Consider the following 19140-nt stretch of genomic DNA (forward strand, 5'->3'; position numbering starts at 1 on the left):
GGGCCGCCTTGACACCATAACGATGATGTTATCTCCTATAATTATGTTCACCATTTCTAATATCCCAGTTGCTATTCCCACTAACTTTTTTAAGAGGATTAACTCTACTCTCTCCTCCTTCTTATGGAATAATAAAAAGCCTCACATGTCCCTTCTTTGACTAATACGCCCTAAATCGGACGGTGAAGTTAACTTTCCTGATTTTCCAGCTTATCAGGAAGCATTCCTTTTACGTCAAGCTTCCTTTTGGTTACGAGACCCCACAGAAGACTGCCCTCTATGGACGACAATTGAACGTCTCTTCCTGTCCCCTTTTTCCTTCACTGAATATCTTTCCTTTTCACGTAAGCCACAAGTATTATCTACTCCCATAATCAAATTAACATCCAACTTACTTTTATCTTCTTCTACCTCTCCTCCTAGGACTGTTGACGACTTTGTCAAATCCACCATTTGGCACAACAAAAATTTACTCATTAAGAACAAACTATTTTATTGGAGGACTTGGCATCAGAAAGGTTTAATTTGAATACATCAGCTATTTTCACAGTCACATTTCATATCTTTTTCATCACTCAGTCAATTATTTAGTTTGCCCACCTCCTTTATTCACAAATACCTTTTGCTTAAAGAAGTAGTGATGGCTATCTATACCCAGCTGCCTACCACACATGCCTCTCTTATTACTCTTGCATCTGCCTCATAACTTCTTAAAGACCACATCCAAGGCTTCCGTTATATACAGGTATCTACATAGCACTGAAATTGTACGGCCAAAATCCAAAGTAGAAGAGTTGTGGGAATGTGATTTTTCTACGTCCTGGCCAGTGTCCTTATGGAATAATATATGGGTTAAAATTAATTCGTAAATCATCCACAGCAGCTAATATAACGCAGACATTGTTTTTCTTATATAACAGATTTCTCTTTACACCGCATGATTTAAACAAGAAATTTGCCAAATCACCAGATGTTTGTTGGATCTGTTCTTCCCCGAATGCAGACTTGTTTCACATGTTATTTGCTTGTCCTAATGTGCATAACGTTTGGAAACAGGTATGGTCCCAACTCAACTTGATTTTCCAAACTAAAATTTCTTTCTCTTTCAGTCATGTTTTTCTGGGAAGCCTTTCTTCTTGGTGGGAAAATGTTACGCTCAATGTTAAAATCATAGATCTGTTACTAGCAGTTGCGTTTCAGCAAATTACAGTTAATTGGAAAGACTTTTCAAGAATTTCTTTTAGAGCATGGTGGTATAATGTTTGCCATAATCACAGATTAGATACCTCCTTTGTATATCCTACACATATGGCAGCGAAACGCTTGGACTTATGGTTACCTGTTACGATGTATCTTGATGTTTGTGCTAGACGTTCCTTTTGACTGCAGCCTACTCAACAGGAAGTTTCAAAACCCCCTTGAACTCTCTAAACGTTCTCTCATTCTTCAGTATTCTATTGTTTTTTCATGATTGCGCTATATCACTTTACTTGTTTTACTTTTAAGCCCAATTCATTTAATAATATTGTAGTAATTTCTTGACTGATTTTTTTTATTTTTTTATACGAGATGTATTAATGTTTTGTATCTTGTATTGACACCCTTATTTCTATCAATAAATATTCTTTGAAAACTCAATTACAACAGGTCCTCCAATGATACAATGCACATTAAAAAGGTACAAATACAAGACAAAAATTCATCAAGAAGTTTGTTTAAAGAAGTTGAAATACAATAAAGAGCGAAAGTAAAAATAATAGACTTCAAGGAGTGCACATTGGGTTACGGGTGCACACTGCAACTTTAAAAAAGGATCCGACCCGGAAGGTTAGCTCTTCATCTTCCAAGGCAATAACCTTCCCATAAGCTACCTTATAATCAATCAAAGGTGTAGCCTTAAAGTATGGTATCAAAAACCTTTTGGTGTATTTTAATTAGTAACTACAGAAGAATAAAAAGTGCAGCATAGATTGTCTATATTGGCTATTACAGGGACATGGCAAATAATCAAGGTTAGAATTGTACCCCACAGGAAAGCAAAGCAAAAAAATCATTGTGTCAATCCTCAGCCGAAAAAGCAAATCCCTTTCCCAACGACCGATGGGTTTTAGAAGATAGCTAGATGGGACATGGGAAATATTCTCAATATGCATATATCTGAATCTCTTTGTCGTATGTAGCTTTTCTGTATAATGCATATAAAGCCTTCTGAAGGACTTTCTTACTTATAATACTTATAAACTTATAATACCAAAATCGGAAGGATTTAAAAATAAATATTCATAATTCATGCTAGTTAGGCTTTTGCGAATTCGTTTTTGTTGGCCATAAGACTCTGTGAACTTCACCAATGCTAACCAGTGCTGAAGTGCTTGTGCTCTCTCCTTTAAACATGGTTAAATTGGTTTGCACCTGATTGGCATATTTTATTTACTTACAGGTCCCTTGTAGAGTGGACCCAGGGCCTGTAAATTAAATGCTACTAGTGGGCCTGCAGCACACATTGTGCCACACACATGTCCCAGGCCTGCCATTGCAGCCTGAATGCAGTTACAACTTCCAATTCGACTTGACAATCTAACCCCTTTGCCAAGCCTTAAACTCCCCTTTTATTGCACATAAGTCACCAGTGAGATAGACCCTAGGTAGCTTATAGGCATGGTGCATTGTAATTAAAAGGTTTGACATGTACTTTTAGGTTTTGATTGTCTTGGTAGTGAAATACTCTTCAATTCGTATTTCACTGCTGTGAGTCCTATCTGTCCCCCTAGGATAACAGTGGGATGACTAATTAGATTTACTAAGTGCTAATCTTTGAATGAGGACTGTGAGAAGCTGGCCTGAAATATGATGTACATTTATGTAAGTGGGCACCTTGCACCAGACCAGAAAATACTTATAGTGATTTAAGAGGTCTTAGACAACCTTAGAAAGATCTCAAAGTGGTAGCTGTGGAAAGCAGCCTTCAGGCTTAGCCCTGAATGAGTGTAAAGCAGCTTGTTTCACCAGAATGCAATCCTATTGTATAGATTAAGTGAAAAAGAAGCACACCAAATATTTATAAAAATATGTATTTATTACACAATACTCTCTAGAATGTTAAAGTATCTCCAACACTGAGATAAACACAATGCACACAATACTTTAGTTAGAAATGCAGTAAATAGCACATTATACACAGTGGACCCCAGGAGGGAAACAAACCATATATTAAGAAAGTGGTATAAGAATCACGACTCAAGTCAGGACAATGCAGAGATGACGTAGAATCGCTGGGAACCCACTGAATCACCCACGTAAGTAGATAGGGACCCCACGGAGAGCGTGTGCAGTGTGAGTACACAACCAAGTGTTCCGTACAACTCTATAAGCAAGACGCGGTTAGATTTTAAAAGATATGGGACCCTTCTAACAGACCCTGAAGAAACTCCTTGGGAGTTAGAAGGTTGGAGAGCCACCCCACCTGTGAATACCCTACTACCCATGTTACCTACACCAGGGACGCCGGGTGCATAGGGGTGAAGTGGTGTCAGAAACCACCGTTGAACCCAATGAGGGCTTCAAGAAAGTGCTGCTGCTGGACTTCAAGAAAGTGCTGCTGCTGGAAGAGGAGAAAGTGTGTGTGGGAATCCAAACAAGATTCTTGAAGAGGAGTATCTGAAAGCAGAGGGGACAGAGTCTATGTCACTTGGGAGTGACCAGTAGCCCTAAAAGATGAATGCCCTCCGATGTCGGGTGCTTGAGGAAAGATGACGATGACCTTGACTCTGTTGCTGCGAGGACCAGGCAACACTGAGGATGACCAGGACCCGGAAACAAGCTGTCCCACAAAGGATGTCGAGTGCTGAGGGGTCGGTGTCCAGCAGGAGCACCAACAAGCCTTGGCAGAGTCAACCCACGCAGAAGGTCAAGAAGGTGCAGAGTTGGGACCAGCAAGGTACAGGGGACTCACCGCACACAGGGGAGTCAGGACAGGCCCCAAGCAGGGGAGCCCAAAGGAAACAAAAGTGACCCTCAGATGGACCCACTGGCTGAAGGCACTGGAGTCACGGGAAAATCTCGAGCAGCTCACCAAAGGAGCAGGCCACGGTGCCCACAAGGCGGTGTGGCTGAAGATCTTGGTGGAAGAGGTTGCGGGAGGTTGGGGCTACTTGGAGCCCAATGCACTTGTCGCAAAGTTTCCAACAACCATTTGAACTTGCAAAAGAATGCAGTGCACAGGGGTTTGGTTAATGCCGCCCCACGAGGGATAATGGTCTCAAACTAGGTGAGAGGACAGCTCGGGCCTCGAGGGACATGGGTAACCACCACCTGTGTTGTTGAACCCTTCGGAGTCCACAGAACCTCGGGATCAGCAGACCGGTCAGCAGTGTTGAGGTGCCTGCGCATGCAAGTGACTCCTTCACTTCAAGGGAGATTCTTTCAAGTGTCTTGGATGCTCCACAGGTCCTGTACGGATCCTGTATGGTGCACAGGCACAGACGATGCAGCACTCTGGAAGGGAGGCGATGTCAGGCACAAACGAAGTCCAGCGAAGTCCAGAGTGCCCAGAGTAGGAGTGCAGTGGTGTCAGTTCTAAATTTTATTCCACGACAAATCTAGGGACCTACACCCAGGTAAGCCCTTAAGTACCCCAGGGAAAGGGTTGGTAAGATCCAGGGAGGGTCTGGAGAGAGAGGGGAGGTTACTCCCATGTCCTTTGTCCAGTTGCTAGCCAGAGCAGGAGCCAATGGCTCCCAGAACTGGTTTGACCTGGATTATGCACAGGGACACCAAATGTGCCCCTGAAGCAGACTTTCTGGGGCTGGCAAGCGCACCCTCCCGGTCCCAATACACTAAATTCTGTCTTATTGACAGGATGCCTACTGTTCCACCTTCCTCTGCTCGAGCTTGGCTCAGCAGCAGGAGGGCAGAAATGTGTCTCCGGTCAGCAGCAACCATTTTGTGCTGTCCCGGGCTGGACGGTTGGCATCGGGAACACTGTGAGCCTCATGATTCCAATCAACGGAGGGCTCTGCCGTTGCTTGGAATCATTCCCCCACACCTTTTACTGTGTGGGGGTATGATTCCAACATGTTTGATACCAAACATGATGGGTTCGTTGCAGCCGCTTTCAAGATGATCATCGCGTAAATACTCAATGCCCCTCTATATAGTATATGGCTGCTTCACTGACAACCCGGGAGAATGGACTCCGTAGGCTGCAGTGGTGTCCTTCTCGTACAGGAGCACCCTCTCACTTAGAACCAAGCACCCTGCCTTCAGGATTGCAAAGGCCTGCTATGGGGGTGACTTATATGTTTTAAGTGCAGTGACCCAAGATATAGTAAACCTATACCTTTAGTAAGTGGTGTAAGCACAAACTCACACAGGCTGCAATGACAGGCCTGTAGTTCCATTTTGAACGGTCTTTCATGGGAGGCATAATAAATACATGCTGCAGCCCATGGGAGACCTCTAGGGTACCTATGCCCTGGGTACATGGGTACCCTATACTAAGGACTGACAAGGGTACCCCGGTATCGTATCTGGGATTTACCTAAGTACTTACCATAATAATTTAGGGAGAAAGCAGATAGACTGGGGTCCTGATTAGCAGGATCCCAGTCAGACTAGTCAAAAACAGCATCACATCAAGCAATAAGTGGGAGTAACCATAAGAAGAAGATCCTACTTTTCTACAAGGATAGATAAGCATTTTATGTTTGATATCTATGACATTTTAATTAAAATTCTCTTTGACGGCAAAGTCGGATTTTAAATTACAACTTAGAAAATGCCACTTTTAGAAAGTTGGAATTTTCCTATCCTGAACTTCCGGTAAAGACTTCCTTAACCCCTTTACCGCGGTGTAGAATCCGCCGCAGTGCGGAAGTTTCCGAGCACGGGCGGGGCCGCGTCGGCCAACGGACGTGCGCAGCACTCCGAAGGTAGTGCTCGCGACGGCCGTTGGCTGACGCCAGCACGCAACGGGTTAAAGACACTAGCTTGCTCCTATTCTGGAGGCAGTCCGATAGGCGTAAAATTGAATAACAATGTATTTATCACACATTGTTAATAAGTACGATAGTTTTCACTCTTCCCGCATCCAACGTTTTATTAATAAATGGCTTTCACTTCACCAGCGCGCATATCTGCACAATGTTATCGAGCAGAGAGCATTATAACCTGTTAATGATCTATTTTCAAAGGCGCGAATGACCAGCTTAATATAAATGAGCAACGCGCATCTTTTTATTGAAATGCCTTACGCTTCCGCATGCCATAAAATTACAACCTGAATTAAATAACAGCAGTCTCATCGTTAGCAGTTGCTATGTGAGATTACTCATTGCGTTCTTCTCTGCCACCATGTGTATCTTTACGGATCTCAAAATTCTTGTGATGCTTCACCTGGAGTTACACAATGAATAAACTCCATTGAATGAACAAGTAATATATGTGTGCATTTTGTTTCCCAGCTATAGGTACTATTGACCAGTTGCAATAAAGAAGGGTGAGTTAATTACCTACCCTAATAGGATACTTACAGAATAGCACCCTAGCACTTGAAGTAGGTCCTGAAGAAAGCCCCCAAACCTTTTAGGCATTTTCATGGGGCTGAAACATGGTGACCTTTTGCATGGACTATAAGGTGCTATAGAACAGTAGCACGTCTATACACGCACCACCCTATTTTTAACCTTGCCACCTCTTCTACAGAATAAAGTTCATTTGGAAAGGAGAGCTAAGCAATTTTAATGTTCTCTTTTCACATTTTTCACTTACTTCACCTTATTCCTGATCACTACTGTCAAAACCAGTTGGTCTACCTCCAGGTGGAGAAAAGCATACCATCAAAAAAGACCCAATAATTATGCTTTCACGTTTTAAGAGAAGCGGAGAACCAAGATATACCACTCAATCGCTCCTGCATATGAATGAGGGTTTTTAAGTTGGTTGAAGGAGTTGGACATAGGGGAGGGGGGTGTTTTATGCATTTTGAACTGTATAGTCAAGGGCGAATATGAACCTTTTGTACTGATTGTACAGTTGCCTCTGGGTTACAGGGGGCTGCTTGCTATGTGCTACTTGACTAATAAAATCTGTTTTTTTTTAAAAAATCTTTAAAAACCGTAACTTTGGTTCTACTGACCAGATGTTTGTCATTGTGGTGTCAAATAATTTATTAAAATCTATCTATTTTTATAAATTGGTTTGAGAAATTTTCTTGTTTTGGGTTTTTACTTTATTAGTGTTTGGGGGCTGGAGAAATACTTTACACATTGCCTTTAAGTTAAGCTTGACTGCCTTTTGTACCAAGTTACCCTGGGTTAAGCACAGGTTAATTTAATGACTTTTTGTGGATCACTCTGCCATGGACTGTGGCTGTTGATTAAACAGGGCTCACACCCAAGTCAACCAACAACCCAATGTATCACACATGCTGTGTTTGTGAATGTTCAAAAGTGAATAACCAATTCAACTAAACTACACGAACAATTCCATAGCTGTTGACAAGGTGCACCACAGATAATCCCCTCAATTCCTAATCTAAAGTGAGTTTTTTCTTATTTCCTAAATAGTGACGCACTTTAGGAAAATAAAATACGGTAAAAGAAAAGGCCTACTTGAGGAAATCGGTTTCCCTTTGGATTCTCATAGTTTGGGTGCTTGTGAGAGTTTTTCTAGTAGGCTGGTCTGCAGTGCCGTTCATCTGGGAAAAAATAACAATGGTTATTTGGATTAAGAAGTTGAGCAAGTGAAAACTAATTCTGTGACACTTTCTGTTCTACAACATATACACAACTACATTAATTTTCTTATTATTTGCAACTTTTAAAATAGATTGAAAGAACTACACTCATGAAGCAAAAAAAATATTAAAATTCAAATGCAGAATTCAAAAACGTAATATATTCTCAAATTCAATACTTTGTTTCTTACTGGAAACGACAACTTTGTTGGCTGTGAAATTGCATAACAGATATTGAGATTAAAGCACTGTTTTTTTTAAATTATATTTATTATTTTCAATGTTGCACACACTTTATACATTATACATTGTTCAGCATTAATACTTCATGCTTCATAGATATACAAACATTTCATTACACCTTTCCACAAACATTATTTGTATTTCTTACTTTACCACTAATAAACGTTAAGCCCTTCTTGAGTCTACATGCGGCCCAAATCCTTCTTTCCACCTACTTATGGGTTGCCATATTCTTAAACCTAGTGTCCTTCCCCTTTTCCCTTTTCGTGCATAAATATTCTTCTCCATATTATATGCATTCAACAGATTAGCCAGCGAGGTTTGTAGTGTCGGTGGATTTTTGTCAAGCCATGCCCTTGCTAAGGTCAATCTGTATACTGACATTGCCACGAACAGGAATTCGTGCTGTGTATCTGCTCCTTCCATACCCAGACCTAAGATTATCCGAGCTGGGCTAAGTTTGATTTGAATACCCAATGATCTGTCTAGAAATCCCTCGATGTCTCTCACTAGCGTATGTAGTTGAGGGCAGGTAGCAAATATGTGAATAATGTCAACTTCGCTAGTGTTGCATCGGGGACAGTTTGTACCCATGGTCCCACCCCTTTTAGCTATCTTAGCGGGGGTATGGTATAATGAATACAGAGTTTTATAATGTTGTGACTGCATGGAGGATGAACACAATATAGTACGACCTAGGTCCAGTGATTTCTTGAGCCACCCTACTTCCACGTTAAGTTTTTCCGCCCATTTATTACCCACTTTTCCTAAATTATCAGTTTTCCCTTTAACCAAACAGGCATAAAAAGACCTAATGGTGCAATCCCCCAAAAGTCTAATTTTTTCCAGTATCTCATTCCTACTTACTCCATCTGTCCCCCCTGTTTTATTATTTAAAAAACTCCTGACCTGGAGATACTTGAAAAAGCCTCTATTATCGATACCATACTTAGTTCTTAGATCTGCGAACTGTACCATCCCCTCTGCCTCAAATAAGTCCCCTATCTGGACAATACCATTGTTTACCCATTCTAACATTACTTCATCTGCAAAGATTGCTTGAGGAAATGACCTGTTTTTATAGAGTCTAATATATCTATTGTATTTCCCCAGTTTACTTCTTTTCAAGAAGGTAATCCAAATCTTAACAGCTGCGGAGAGTGTCTTAAACCTGGTTCTTTTAAAGTAGCCAACATCGATACAATTTAAAAAACAAGTTTCCGCCTCTGTCCCTAACACCGTAGCATATACTTTCGTAGACAGGTTATTAACTCTTAGATCCAGATCTGTTCCTCCTATTAATCCTTGCATATATTGTAGGGCAGCTGCCATGTAGTATAACCTGAAGTCCGGTGCTCCCCACCCCCCCCTTTCTCTTGGGAGCGTGATGTATCTGTATGCCCTACGCGTCTTCCCATGTGCCCAGATGAATCTATTGCATGTTGCCTCTAGTGTATTAAACCATCTGTTCTCGAAGAATAAAGGGATCGATCTAAAAAAATTAAGTAATTTGGGAAGAATCAGCATCTTAATAACGTTGGTACAGCCCATCAACGATAGGTGTAAGTTGTTCATCCTTGTTAGATCCTTTTTTGTTCTTGTCATCAGTGGAGCCATATTTATCTCTACCACCATATCAAGATTTGCTGATATTGCCACCCCCAAGTACACGGCTGAACCAACTACTCTAGCGTCGTTACACACTGAATATCTATTTTCAACAATCTGTGTCTTGGATTTATTCAGTTTGTATCCCGAGATTTGACCGAAACATTCTGCCTCTGCTTCAATCTCCCTAATGGCGGCAGAGGGGTTAGGTGTCAGAATGGCGACGTCATCCGCATACGCAAGAGTTTTTATTGCACAGCCATTTATGTTCATCGGGGCAATTTGTGGATTCTGTTCCAGCCTGCGCAGATAGGGATCCAAGTATAGTGCAAACAGGAGGGGGGATGACGGGCAGCCCTGCCTAGTCCCTCTACAGATCTTGACTGCTGCCGAGTATCCCCTATTGACCCTAATCTTAGCCATTGGGTTGATATACAAGGTCTGTATGGCCTTGATGAAGCCCTCCCCTATTCCATTCCACCTCATGACTGACCATAGGTATCCCCAGGAGACCCTATCAAATGCCTTCTCTGCATCTAGAAACAGCGCTGCCATAGGGTCTCCTAGGGTACCTGCTGCATCAAACATGGTAATGACCTGCCTGATATGCTGTGTTGTTCCTTTTCCTGGGATAAACCCATGCTGGGAGGGACTAACCAAACCCTCAACCACTCCTGCTAATCTTTTAGCTAGTATCTTTGAGTAGACCTTGACATCGGCATTCATCAACGTAATTGGGCGGTACGAGCTTGGTTCAGTTGTGGGTTTACCTTTCTTTGGTATTACGATGATGTTGGCTGCAATCCAGGACTCGGGGACGAATTCACCCTTTTGTGCCATTGCCATGATATTAAACATGTCCCCTATGATCACTGTTTGGAATATTTTAAAGAATTCCACTGGGATCTGGTCTGGCCCTGCTGCCTTCCCCGAGGGAAGACTGCCAAGAGCAGTGACCAGTTCTTCTAACCGGAATCCAACATCTAAATCCTCCTTTTCAATTGCGGAGAGCACCGAAGGAGGCGCCTCGCTCAAATATTTTTCTATCTCTTCCGTGCTGGCTGATATATCTGAGGCATAGAGATCTGTATAGAATTGTTTAAAGACCTCCCTTACCTGTCCTACCTCTGTTACCATATTTCCTTGGGTATCGGTGATTTCTTTAATATCTGCTGCTGCTACTCTCTGCCTAGTCCGCACAGCTAGAATATGTCCCACCCTTTCACTGAGCTCATATGCGTTCTCCCTATTAGCCATATATTTCTCGGCCGTATTTTGGGCAACTCCTTCCAGGGCATCTGCTCTAACCGATATTAGCTTAAGGATGTTTTGTTCTATCGGGACCTGTTGTTGAATAGCTACTGCTAATTCTTCTTCGGCCCTCAATAGATTTTGTCGTATTTCTTCTATCTTCCGTTTCTCTTTTTTTTGTGCAGACATCACAAAGCTTAACGTCTCCCCTCTAACACAAGCCTTAAAGGCGTCCCACACTATCCCTGGGGGTGCTGTCCCTCTATTTATATCCCAGAAGTCCTTGATCCATTTTGTCATATACACCCGATATCCATTATCTTGCAGCAGCGCCCTATCAAAAGTCCATTGCAGCTCTTTTTTATGTGAATGCCCTAGTCTTATCGTCAGAACCAATGGGCTATGATCAGAGATTATTCGGGGTTGTTTTTCAATTTTTGATTCAGCAATTAAATTATTTGAAATTAAAAAGTAATCAAGTCTGACCAACACCTGGTGAGGAGCGGAGAAGAAAGTGCTACCATCTAAATTCGGGTGCCATTTTACCCAAGGATCTTCCAGTGAGTTGTGTGTTGTCATATCCGACAGTGCCCTAAACATTTTCTTTTTCCTGCCTAGATATTGTGAGCCTGGCTGCAAGAATGAGCTGATTGGGTCGTGTAAATTAAAATCACCGCAACATACAATTGGCTCAGGCCATTGTGCCAATTCCACATCCAGGTACTGAAATACATCTGGATCATCCTCTGTGGATCCATATATTGTAGCTAAGGTGAACGTCTCCCCCTTAAAGACTATCTCGGTCAGCACCCACCTTCCCCATTTATCTTCACTTTTCCTCTTTATAATTGTGTCACTGCTCCTTCCCAGCACCGCCACACTTCTAGTTTTGGTCCCTTGATTTGATTTTGCCATAACTTCGAACCCTAATTGGCCCAACAGGTGTGAGTTGGTACCCTCTATGTGGGTCTCTTGCAGACAAACCAAGTCAACGTGCAGTGTTCTAAGTAGTCCTGCTACCTTAAACCTCTTTTTTTGCTCATTGAGCCCACATACATTTATCGAGGCTATTCTACATGCCATATAGCTTTAGTACTGTTGACCCTAAACTGATATTTGTGTGTTTTATCTTTGCTTTGCTGTATATCTTGTGTTCTTTTCCCTACCCAAACTTGTAATGCCAACAAAAAAACACCATATCCTTGTGCAACATTTCTGCCCTTTCCCCTCTGTTCCCCTCCCACCCCTGCTATCCCCCCCTCCCTCACACCCCGTGTCCTACCCTCTCTATTCTCCCCCCACCCACCTCCCCCCTCCCCAATGAGACGTCCTGGGTACAAAATTCCCAGGTGTGGTTGTCAGTTAGGGCAGTACTTGTCAGACGTGCCCCGTGACCCGGAATCAAAGATATGTATTCCCTACATTTCTATGATACGTAAATAGAAACCTCTGCTTTACAAAGTAATTAGGGCCTCTGCCTTACAGTATAAGTTCTGCTCAAAATCTACTTATTTTGCTGGCATGTGGGGGTTATGTCCTGAGTTTTGATTTGTTGTTGTTTGGTTATTTATTCAAAGAGCTTTCAGGACTTTTGCTATTTGCCAGCTTTTTGATTAGTATTCCCCCCGATTTTGTTCAGGTAGGATTCTGCTTGCACTTCACTGGTAAAGGTTTTAGCTGTGCCTTTATAGATTATTTTTAATCTTGCTGGATTTTGAAGAAATATCTTTGCTCCCTTTTGTTCGAATGGAGTGATCAGCTGCCTCATCCTCCACCGGCGTTCTAAAGTCGCGTGAGCAAAATCTGGGCGCACGAAGAAGGAAAAGTCGTTGAATTCCTTCTTCCTTGTGGGCCTCGCAATATCATAAATGGCTTCTCTTAGCCTAAAATTACCTATGTTGACCAGCATAGCTCTAGGATACTGTGCTGGATTCTGGCTACGTTTGGGGAGTGCCAGGGGGAAGCGATGTGCCCGTTGAAGTTCAATGTTCATATCCCAGCTTCCAAGCTCCGGAAAGGCTGTCTTTACCAGGTTGATCATATACCCCCTTGGGTCATCTCTCTCAACTCCTTCGGGAATACCTAGGAAACAAAGATTGTTCCTCCTGCCTCTGTTCTCTAAATCTTCGACTTTTTGCATCAGATCCCTGATAACTCCTTCGTGTTCTGCCCCTTGCTTCTGGAGTTTACTGAAGTCAGTCTCTAAGTTTTCCGTGCGAGACTCTACAGAGACCATTCTGTTCGATATTTCTGAACATGTTTGGTCTACTTTTTTAACGGCTCCTCGCAGTTCCTGGATAGCAGCATGATTCCTGTTACTATCATTCTTAACGTCTCTGTGAAAGTGCTTGATTGAATTTAGAACTTCGCTTAAAGAGGGCTCCCTCATATTTTGCATATCACAACCCTCTTCATTTGGCGATAGACTACTTTTCTGTGGCTCTTGCCAATGTCGGCTATGTGATTGTTGTTCTCTTGATTCCCTTGCACGGCCACTCCTATGTTTGCCATATTTGTCATGCTCCGTATTGCCTCCGGGATCTGTGGTTTCTTCGCCGGTTGATAGGCGGTGCCTTCTATGTCCTGTTCTTCTTTTTCCCCATTCCTCTTTTTTACCCCCTTTAGGGATAATATCTTGGGTAAATGCCTGTGGTGCACCCATTACTGTAATGTTTGAAGCCTCCAAGATTGTTGTCGATAGTTTGTATGTTGCATTCCTCTCTCCAACCTCGGGACCCTCTACTTCTTCTTCTTTCTCTTCCTCCTCATTTGAGCTGTTTGTTGCACTAGAGATAGATACTCCAGTCTCATAAATATCTGAGCCAGAATCTCCGCTTGATATTTCAGATTCTAGAGGTAGCTCATTTGGGATTAAAGCACTGTTAAAGATAGTCTGCACTCAAGACTTTTGCCCTCAAAGATATTTTTATAAATATTTTGGGAACATGGCAAAACAGCTAGCAATTTACGACTTTCCCATATCCAGTGCAATCCTTCTGTGTCTTCCAAAATGTATTTAGGTGTAAATGCTTTTTTGTTAAACACTCATTTCATTGGGTAGCAAGTGGAGTGTGGCAGGGGTGTTAAGAACAACAAGATATTGTCCACCAAAGCATTGAATTTTAATAGGAAAACTTTTCTGGAGTCAAACAACTCTCTCAAAAGCAACAGGAACTGCATACTACTACAACTTTTCTGCTGATGTCAAGAAATAGAGGTGATTTGTGTTCACCAAGACTAATTTGCGGCTGCTTAATTTCACCATTGGGCACTTGGCCTTGCATGTCAGGTGATCTCAAACCACACTTTAGTGTCACACCCACAAAACCCTATGGCCTCATAGCTCCTATTGGGAACCCTATAAGTGGAGCAAACCATTGTAAACCCTTATTTAGCAAAATCTGTCAATGACACAAACACCTTATCCATAGAATGACAAAGGTCACATTCAGGGACTGTGGACAGCACCGTTAGAATTTGAAGCTGAACATCCGGCTTCAAATTTCAAATCTTTCCAGTATAGCATCTATTTTCAAGATACTCTTGACTGAACATTTTTTAAAGTCTCCAGGGTCCTGCATGGCCCTCTCTGTTCAACTCAGTATTGGTCCAATGATCAATATCATGCCTCCAGCTTCATCAATTCAAATTCCTGTCCTCTCATCTTTACACTAAAGACTTGAATTTGTCCTCCAGCACTTTGACTGCAACTTTAATCCCTGTTAGGTTTTCATGACAGAGCAGTTTGGATTATCATGAAATTAATGGTTCTTATTGGAGGTATGTCGGAATAACCAATAAAACAAAGCATCATTGCTGTATACAGTTGTACTGTTCATGGCTATCGTAAAGAAAGAGTAGGCAAGGACTGTTTATATGAAAAAATTATTATATTTTCTTATATACATATGGAAAATGTGTAAAGTTTCCCAGGTCAAAACGAAACAAGAGGGAACAATAACATACAAAACATGTATATAACCAACAAATCAACATATATTCAAGTGTTTTCACAAAACTAAAAACAAACACATAGAAAAGCTAACTAACTGAGTAGTTGGTACATTTGCATATATCCAAGATGTTTCAACCCCCTTATGGGTATGGGGTCTCATCAGGTTCAACAGAATGAAGGGACACCTAAAGAATAAGGAAAACAATGTGTGCTCTGTCATATCAGGTGGAAATGTCAAATTGATAAATTATTGACACTTGTACCTTGTTGGTATCCTGCGGGATTGGCAACGTATGTACAAACTACCAAAAGTGATATAAAGGAAGAGTTACTCAATTGGGGCATCCAAGGTGGGAAACTGAAAAAATGAAACACAAAACGTAGCAGATCTTGATACAGAGGATGATCCACCTGGACAGCGTTCTCTTGTGGACAGCCTTGCCCTTCATTTTACCCACATATCAAATGAAGAGTTGGTTGTCCAACCTGACGTCCTTAGTTCTGTCCCACTTAGGGTCTAGACGGTGAAGTCACTCCTCTTCCTTGGAAGGGTGAGGGGGAGGATAGAAAGTAGGTAAAGTTATAGATTGACCTAGGTGGAAGGAAGTAGCCACCTTAGACAGGAACGCAGCTCTGGTCCTAAGAACCATCTTATCTGCAAGAATTGAGGTAAATGGGGGCTTGGAGCTAAAGGTCTGCAGCCCACTAACCCTCCTGGCAGAAGTAATTGCAATCAGAACTATTGTCCTAAAGGTTAGAAATCTCAATGGCAGGGGTTCAGAGGGAGACCCCATCAAGAAAGGACTAAATTCAAATCTCACTGAGGCATGACAAATGGAGTCGGAGGAAACCTATTAGTGAGACCCTTAATGAATATCATGACTATGGGATATTTAAATAAAGAGGGTTGGTCTAGTAAGCAGAGAAAAACTGACAAGGCAGACTAGTAGCCTTTGACTGTGGCTACTGTGCCAGGGAACGAGAGAAACTGAGAATATCAGACAAATGGGCTTTTAATGGATCAATCAATTTCTCTCCACACCATTTCACAAACCTGGCCCACCTACCGGAATAGACAGATTTGGTGGGGTGTCTTCTGGCCGATAAAATAACATCCACTGCATCCGGCGGGAGAGAGAAAGAGCACAGGTTGCCCTGTTCAATCTCCAAGTATGAAGGGGCAGGCACTGGAAGTGAGGTGTAGAACCTGCCCCTGCGACTGCAAGAGGAGGTCTACACTGAGAGGGAGATGGAGCAGAGGGTGCGATGAGAGGTAAAGGAGGTCTGTGTACCACACCCTTCTTGGCCAGTCCAGGGTGATCAATATTACTTGGGCCCAGTCTTGGCGAATCTTCCTCAGAACTCGAGGAATCAAGGGTGTGGGAGGAAATGGGTAAAGAAGCTCAGAGCCCCAAACTAACTGAAACGCGTACCCCAACACTCCCCACATCGGATACTGGAGAATGCAGAACAACCGGCAGTGTGCATTCTCGTGAGTGTCAAACAGGTCCAAAAGAGGGAATCCCTACATCCTGAAAATGTGATGGACGGCGTCCAGATGGAGACGCCACTCGCGATCGGCGGAGTACTGCCGACTGAGACTGTCCGTGCGCACATACAGCACTCCAGGCAGATGATTCACAATCACACAAATCCAATGGTCCTGAGCCCAGGACCAGAGTCGCAGAGCCTCACTGCAGAGATGATCCAACCCTATTCCTCCCGGTTTGTTGATGTACCACATCGCTGTAGTGTTGTCCGTCAGGACCTGAACTGACTGACCAGGAAGGGAGGAAAGGCCTTGAGAGCGAAATGTATCGCCTTCAACTCTAGAAGATTGATGTAAAACAATCTTTCCACAGGAGAACAAAGACCTTTGACCTCAAGATCCCCTAGATGAGCTCCCCACATTAGAGTGGAGGCATCCGTTATCACTGTGGCCACCGGAGGAGGAGGAGGAAACAGCTTCCCTTGAGACAGGTCGTCCGAAACACTCCACCATAACCGCTCTGCTGCAGTGTCTCTAGAGATCCTGACCACCTCCTTGAGATATCCATTGTGTTGAAGCCACTGCCTGCTGAGGCACCACTGGAGTGCCTTCATGGGTCAGGGTGCATGGCTGACCAACAGTATGCAGGAAGCAAACAGACCGAGCAGGCATAATACCTTCAGGACTGGAACAGCTGCTCCATCTTGAAAAAGTGGAATCCAAGCCTGGATGTCTAGAATACTCTGAGGAGGCGGGAAAGCATGACTCACAGTAGTGTCCAGTACTGCCCATATGAACAGGTTGCGCTGAGAGGCCCCAGGTGAGATTTGGGTACATTTATTGAAAAACCCAAGTCAAACGATAGGTGCGTTGTTACCTGCAGGTGATGCAGCACCATCTCTGGTGACTTTGCCTTGAGCAGCCAGTCATCCAGATAGGGAAAAACAGGAATCCTAGATCATCTGAGATGGACTACTACCACCAACTTCACCTTTGTGAAGACCCATGGAGCAGATGTAAGACCGAACGGAAGGACCGCAAACTGGTAGTGTTGAGACTCCACCGTAAAACGGAGATACTTCTGATGCAACTTCAGGATGGGAATGTGAAAATACACATCCTGTAAATTGATCAACACCATCCAGTCTTTCTGCTGCAGCACCAGAAGAACCTGAGCTAGTGTCAAGATCTTGAACTTCTCCTGTTTGAGGTAAAAATTCAAGACCCTGAGGTCTAACATCAATCTTAATCGCCTGTCCTTTTTGGGGATCAGGAAATACCGAGAGTAGCATTCTTGACCCCTTTCCTGCTCCGGAATAACCTCTATTACACATTTCTGTAGCAAAGGACAAACCTTCTGTTGCAGGAGCAACAGATAGTCCTCTGAGCACCAGCCCTGGCGAGGGGGGAAAGGAGGAGGTAAGTCCTGGAAAGGAAGGGAGTATCCATTTTCTACGAGATCCAAAACCTAGAGATCTGATGCAACAGATCTCCAGTTTCGAAGAAAATGGGACACCTGACCTCCCACGGAACAAACATGCTCTAATATGGGGGCTCTAGAGCTGCTTCCCTTCTGTACCAGTTGGGGGAACGGGAGAGGAGGAGGAGGAGTAGGAGACTTGCTGATGAGCTGAGCCTCACACGTGACCTTTACCTGTCCCTCTGTATAATCTATACCGAGGATTCACCAGTTGCAGGTGCTGCTGCTGCTGCTGTCGGGCCTGAAAGAAAGTAGTCTTGCCAAACCTGTGAAATATTCGGTAACCAAAGCCTCTGAGCTGAGACTGTAGACACACTGATCTAGCTGTGGCCCTTCTAGCCTTAAAGCACTCCAGCGCTGAGTCTACTTTAGTACCAAAGAGGCGAAAGCCATCAAAAGGCAAGTGCAAAAGGGTAGCCTGCACATCTGAAGAAAAACCGGACCGCCTTAGCCAGGCATGCCTCCTGGTTGCCACTGATGAACCCATCACCCTAGCAACAGAGTCCGCTGTATCAAGTCCAGATCATATTACTTGACGGGCCTCAGCTTATGTGTCCGATAGGACCTCCGCAAAATGCCCCTGAACGTCCTCCGGAAGCTTGGGGATCACTTCCTTTGCAGAATCCATCAGTGTGTGAATGTAGCGATCCAGCAGATATGTTGCATTTGTGGATTTTAAGGCCATACTGGCTTAAGAAAACACTTTTTTACTTGGTTGCTACATCCTCTTAGATTCCCTATCCCCAGGTGTGGATGGGAAAGAGCCTGTAGATTGCTTAGTAGAGCATGATGCCTGAACTACTAAGCTCTCAGAGGATGTGTGTGCAGTTGGAAAGCCGGATCCCCAGGTGCTACTTTGTATCTTCTTACAACCAATCTGGACACAGCAGGGGCAGTCATAGGCTTCTGCCATACCTCTAAAATGAGCTCATTCAAAGCCTAATTAAAGGGAAGCAGAGGCTCCGTTACAGATAAAGGAGAGCGAAGAACTTCCGTCAGGATGTTAGACATAAGCTCTGTATAGGTAACTGCAAGTCCAGCAGATCAGCTGCCTTCCTTATAATGAAGTGGTATGTAGAGACCTCCTGTGATGGAAGGCCTTTCGGAGAAGAGAGCTCCCGCTCCGGAGATGTATCCAAATCACTAGCCTCCTGCAGTCCCTCAAATTCTTGCACACGATCAATAATTTCCCCTCTTCAGCCTCTTCCTGCTGCTCCTGGAATTCTTCCCCCTCAGGAGTCTCTGCGCCTCCCTTCAGGATCTCATCCTGGGCACCGGCATCATAGGCACCAGTGACTTCGGGACCGGCGTCGATGGAGGCTCCACAGGATTAGCGGAGAGCACCGGGTGAGGCCGAGTCGGTGCCAGATTGGAGCTGG

The 19140-nt window shown here is 43.5% G+C and overlaps 1 protein-coding gene and 1 long non-coding RNA gene across 2 annotated transcripts in view; one reads left to right on the top strand and one right to left on the bottom strand.

The window, feature by feature from the left end:
- The window catches only part of LOC144763385 (uncharacterized), a 106896-nt gene extending 105351 nt beyond the window's left edge, over positions 1-1545 (top strand). The window contains exon 4 of the long non-coding RNA XR_013596213.1: positions 921-1545. This is a non-coding gene — a long non-coding RNA (uncharacterized LOC144763385). The remainder of the gene's footprint in view (positions 1-920) is intronic.
- The window catches only part of DZANK1 (double zinc ribbon and ankyrin repeat domains 1), an 846943-nt gene that overhangs the window by 586778 nt on the left and 241025 nt on the right, over positions 1-19140 (bottom strand). Inside the window, exon 7 of the mRNA XM_078648955.1 lies at positions 7611-7696. Within this exon, the coding sequence (XP_078505081.1) occupies positions 7611-7696 (86 nt within the window). The remainder of the gene's footprint in view (positions 1-7610; positions 7697-19140) is intronic.

The sequence above is a fragment of the Lissotriton helveticus genome, chromosome 6 (assembly GCF_964261635.1).
Source record: "Lissotriton helveticus chromosome 6, aLisHel1.1, whole genome shotgun sequence".
NCBI classification, from domain to species: Eukaryota; Metazoa; Chordata; class Amphibia; order Caudata; family Salamandridae; genus Lissotriton; species Lissotriton helveticus.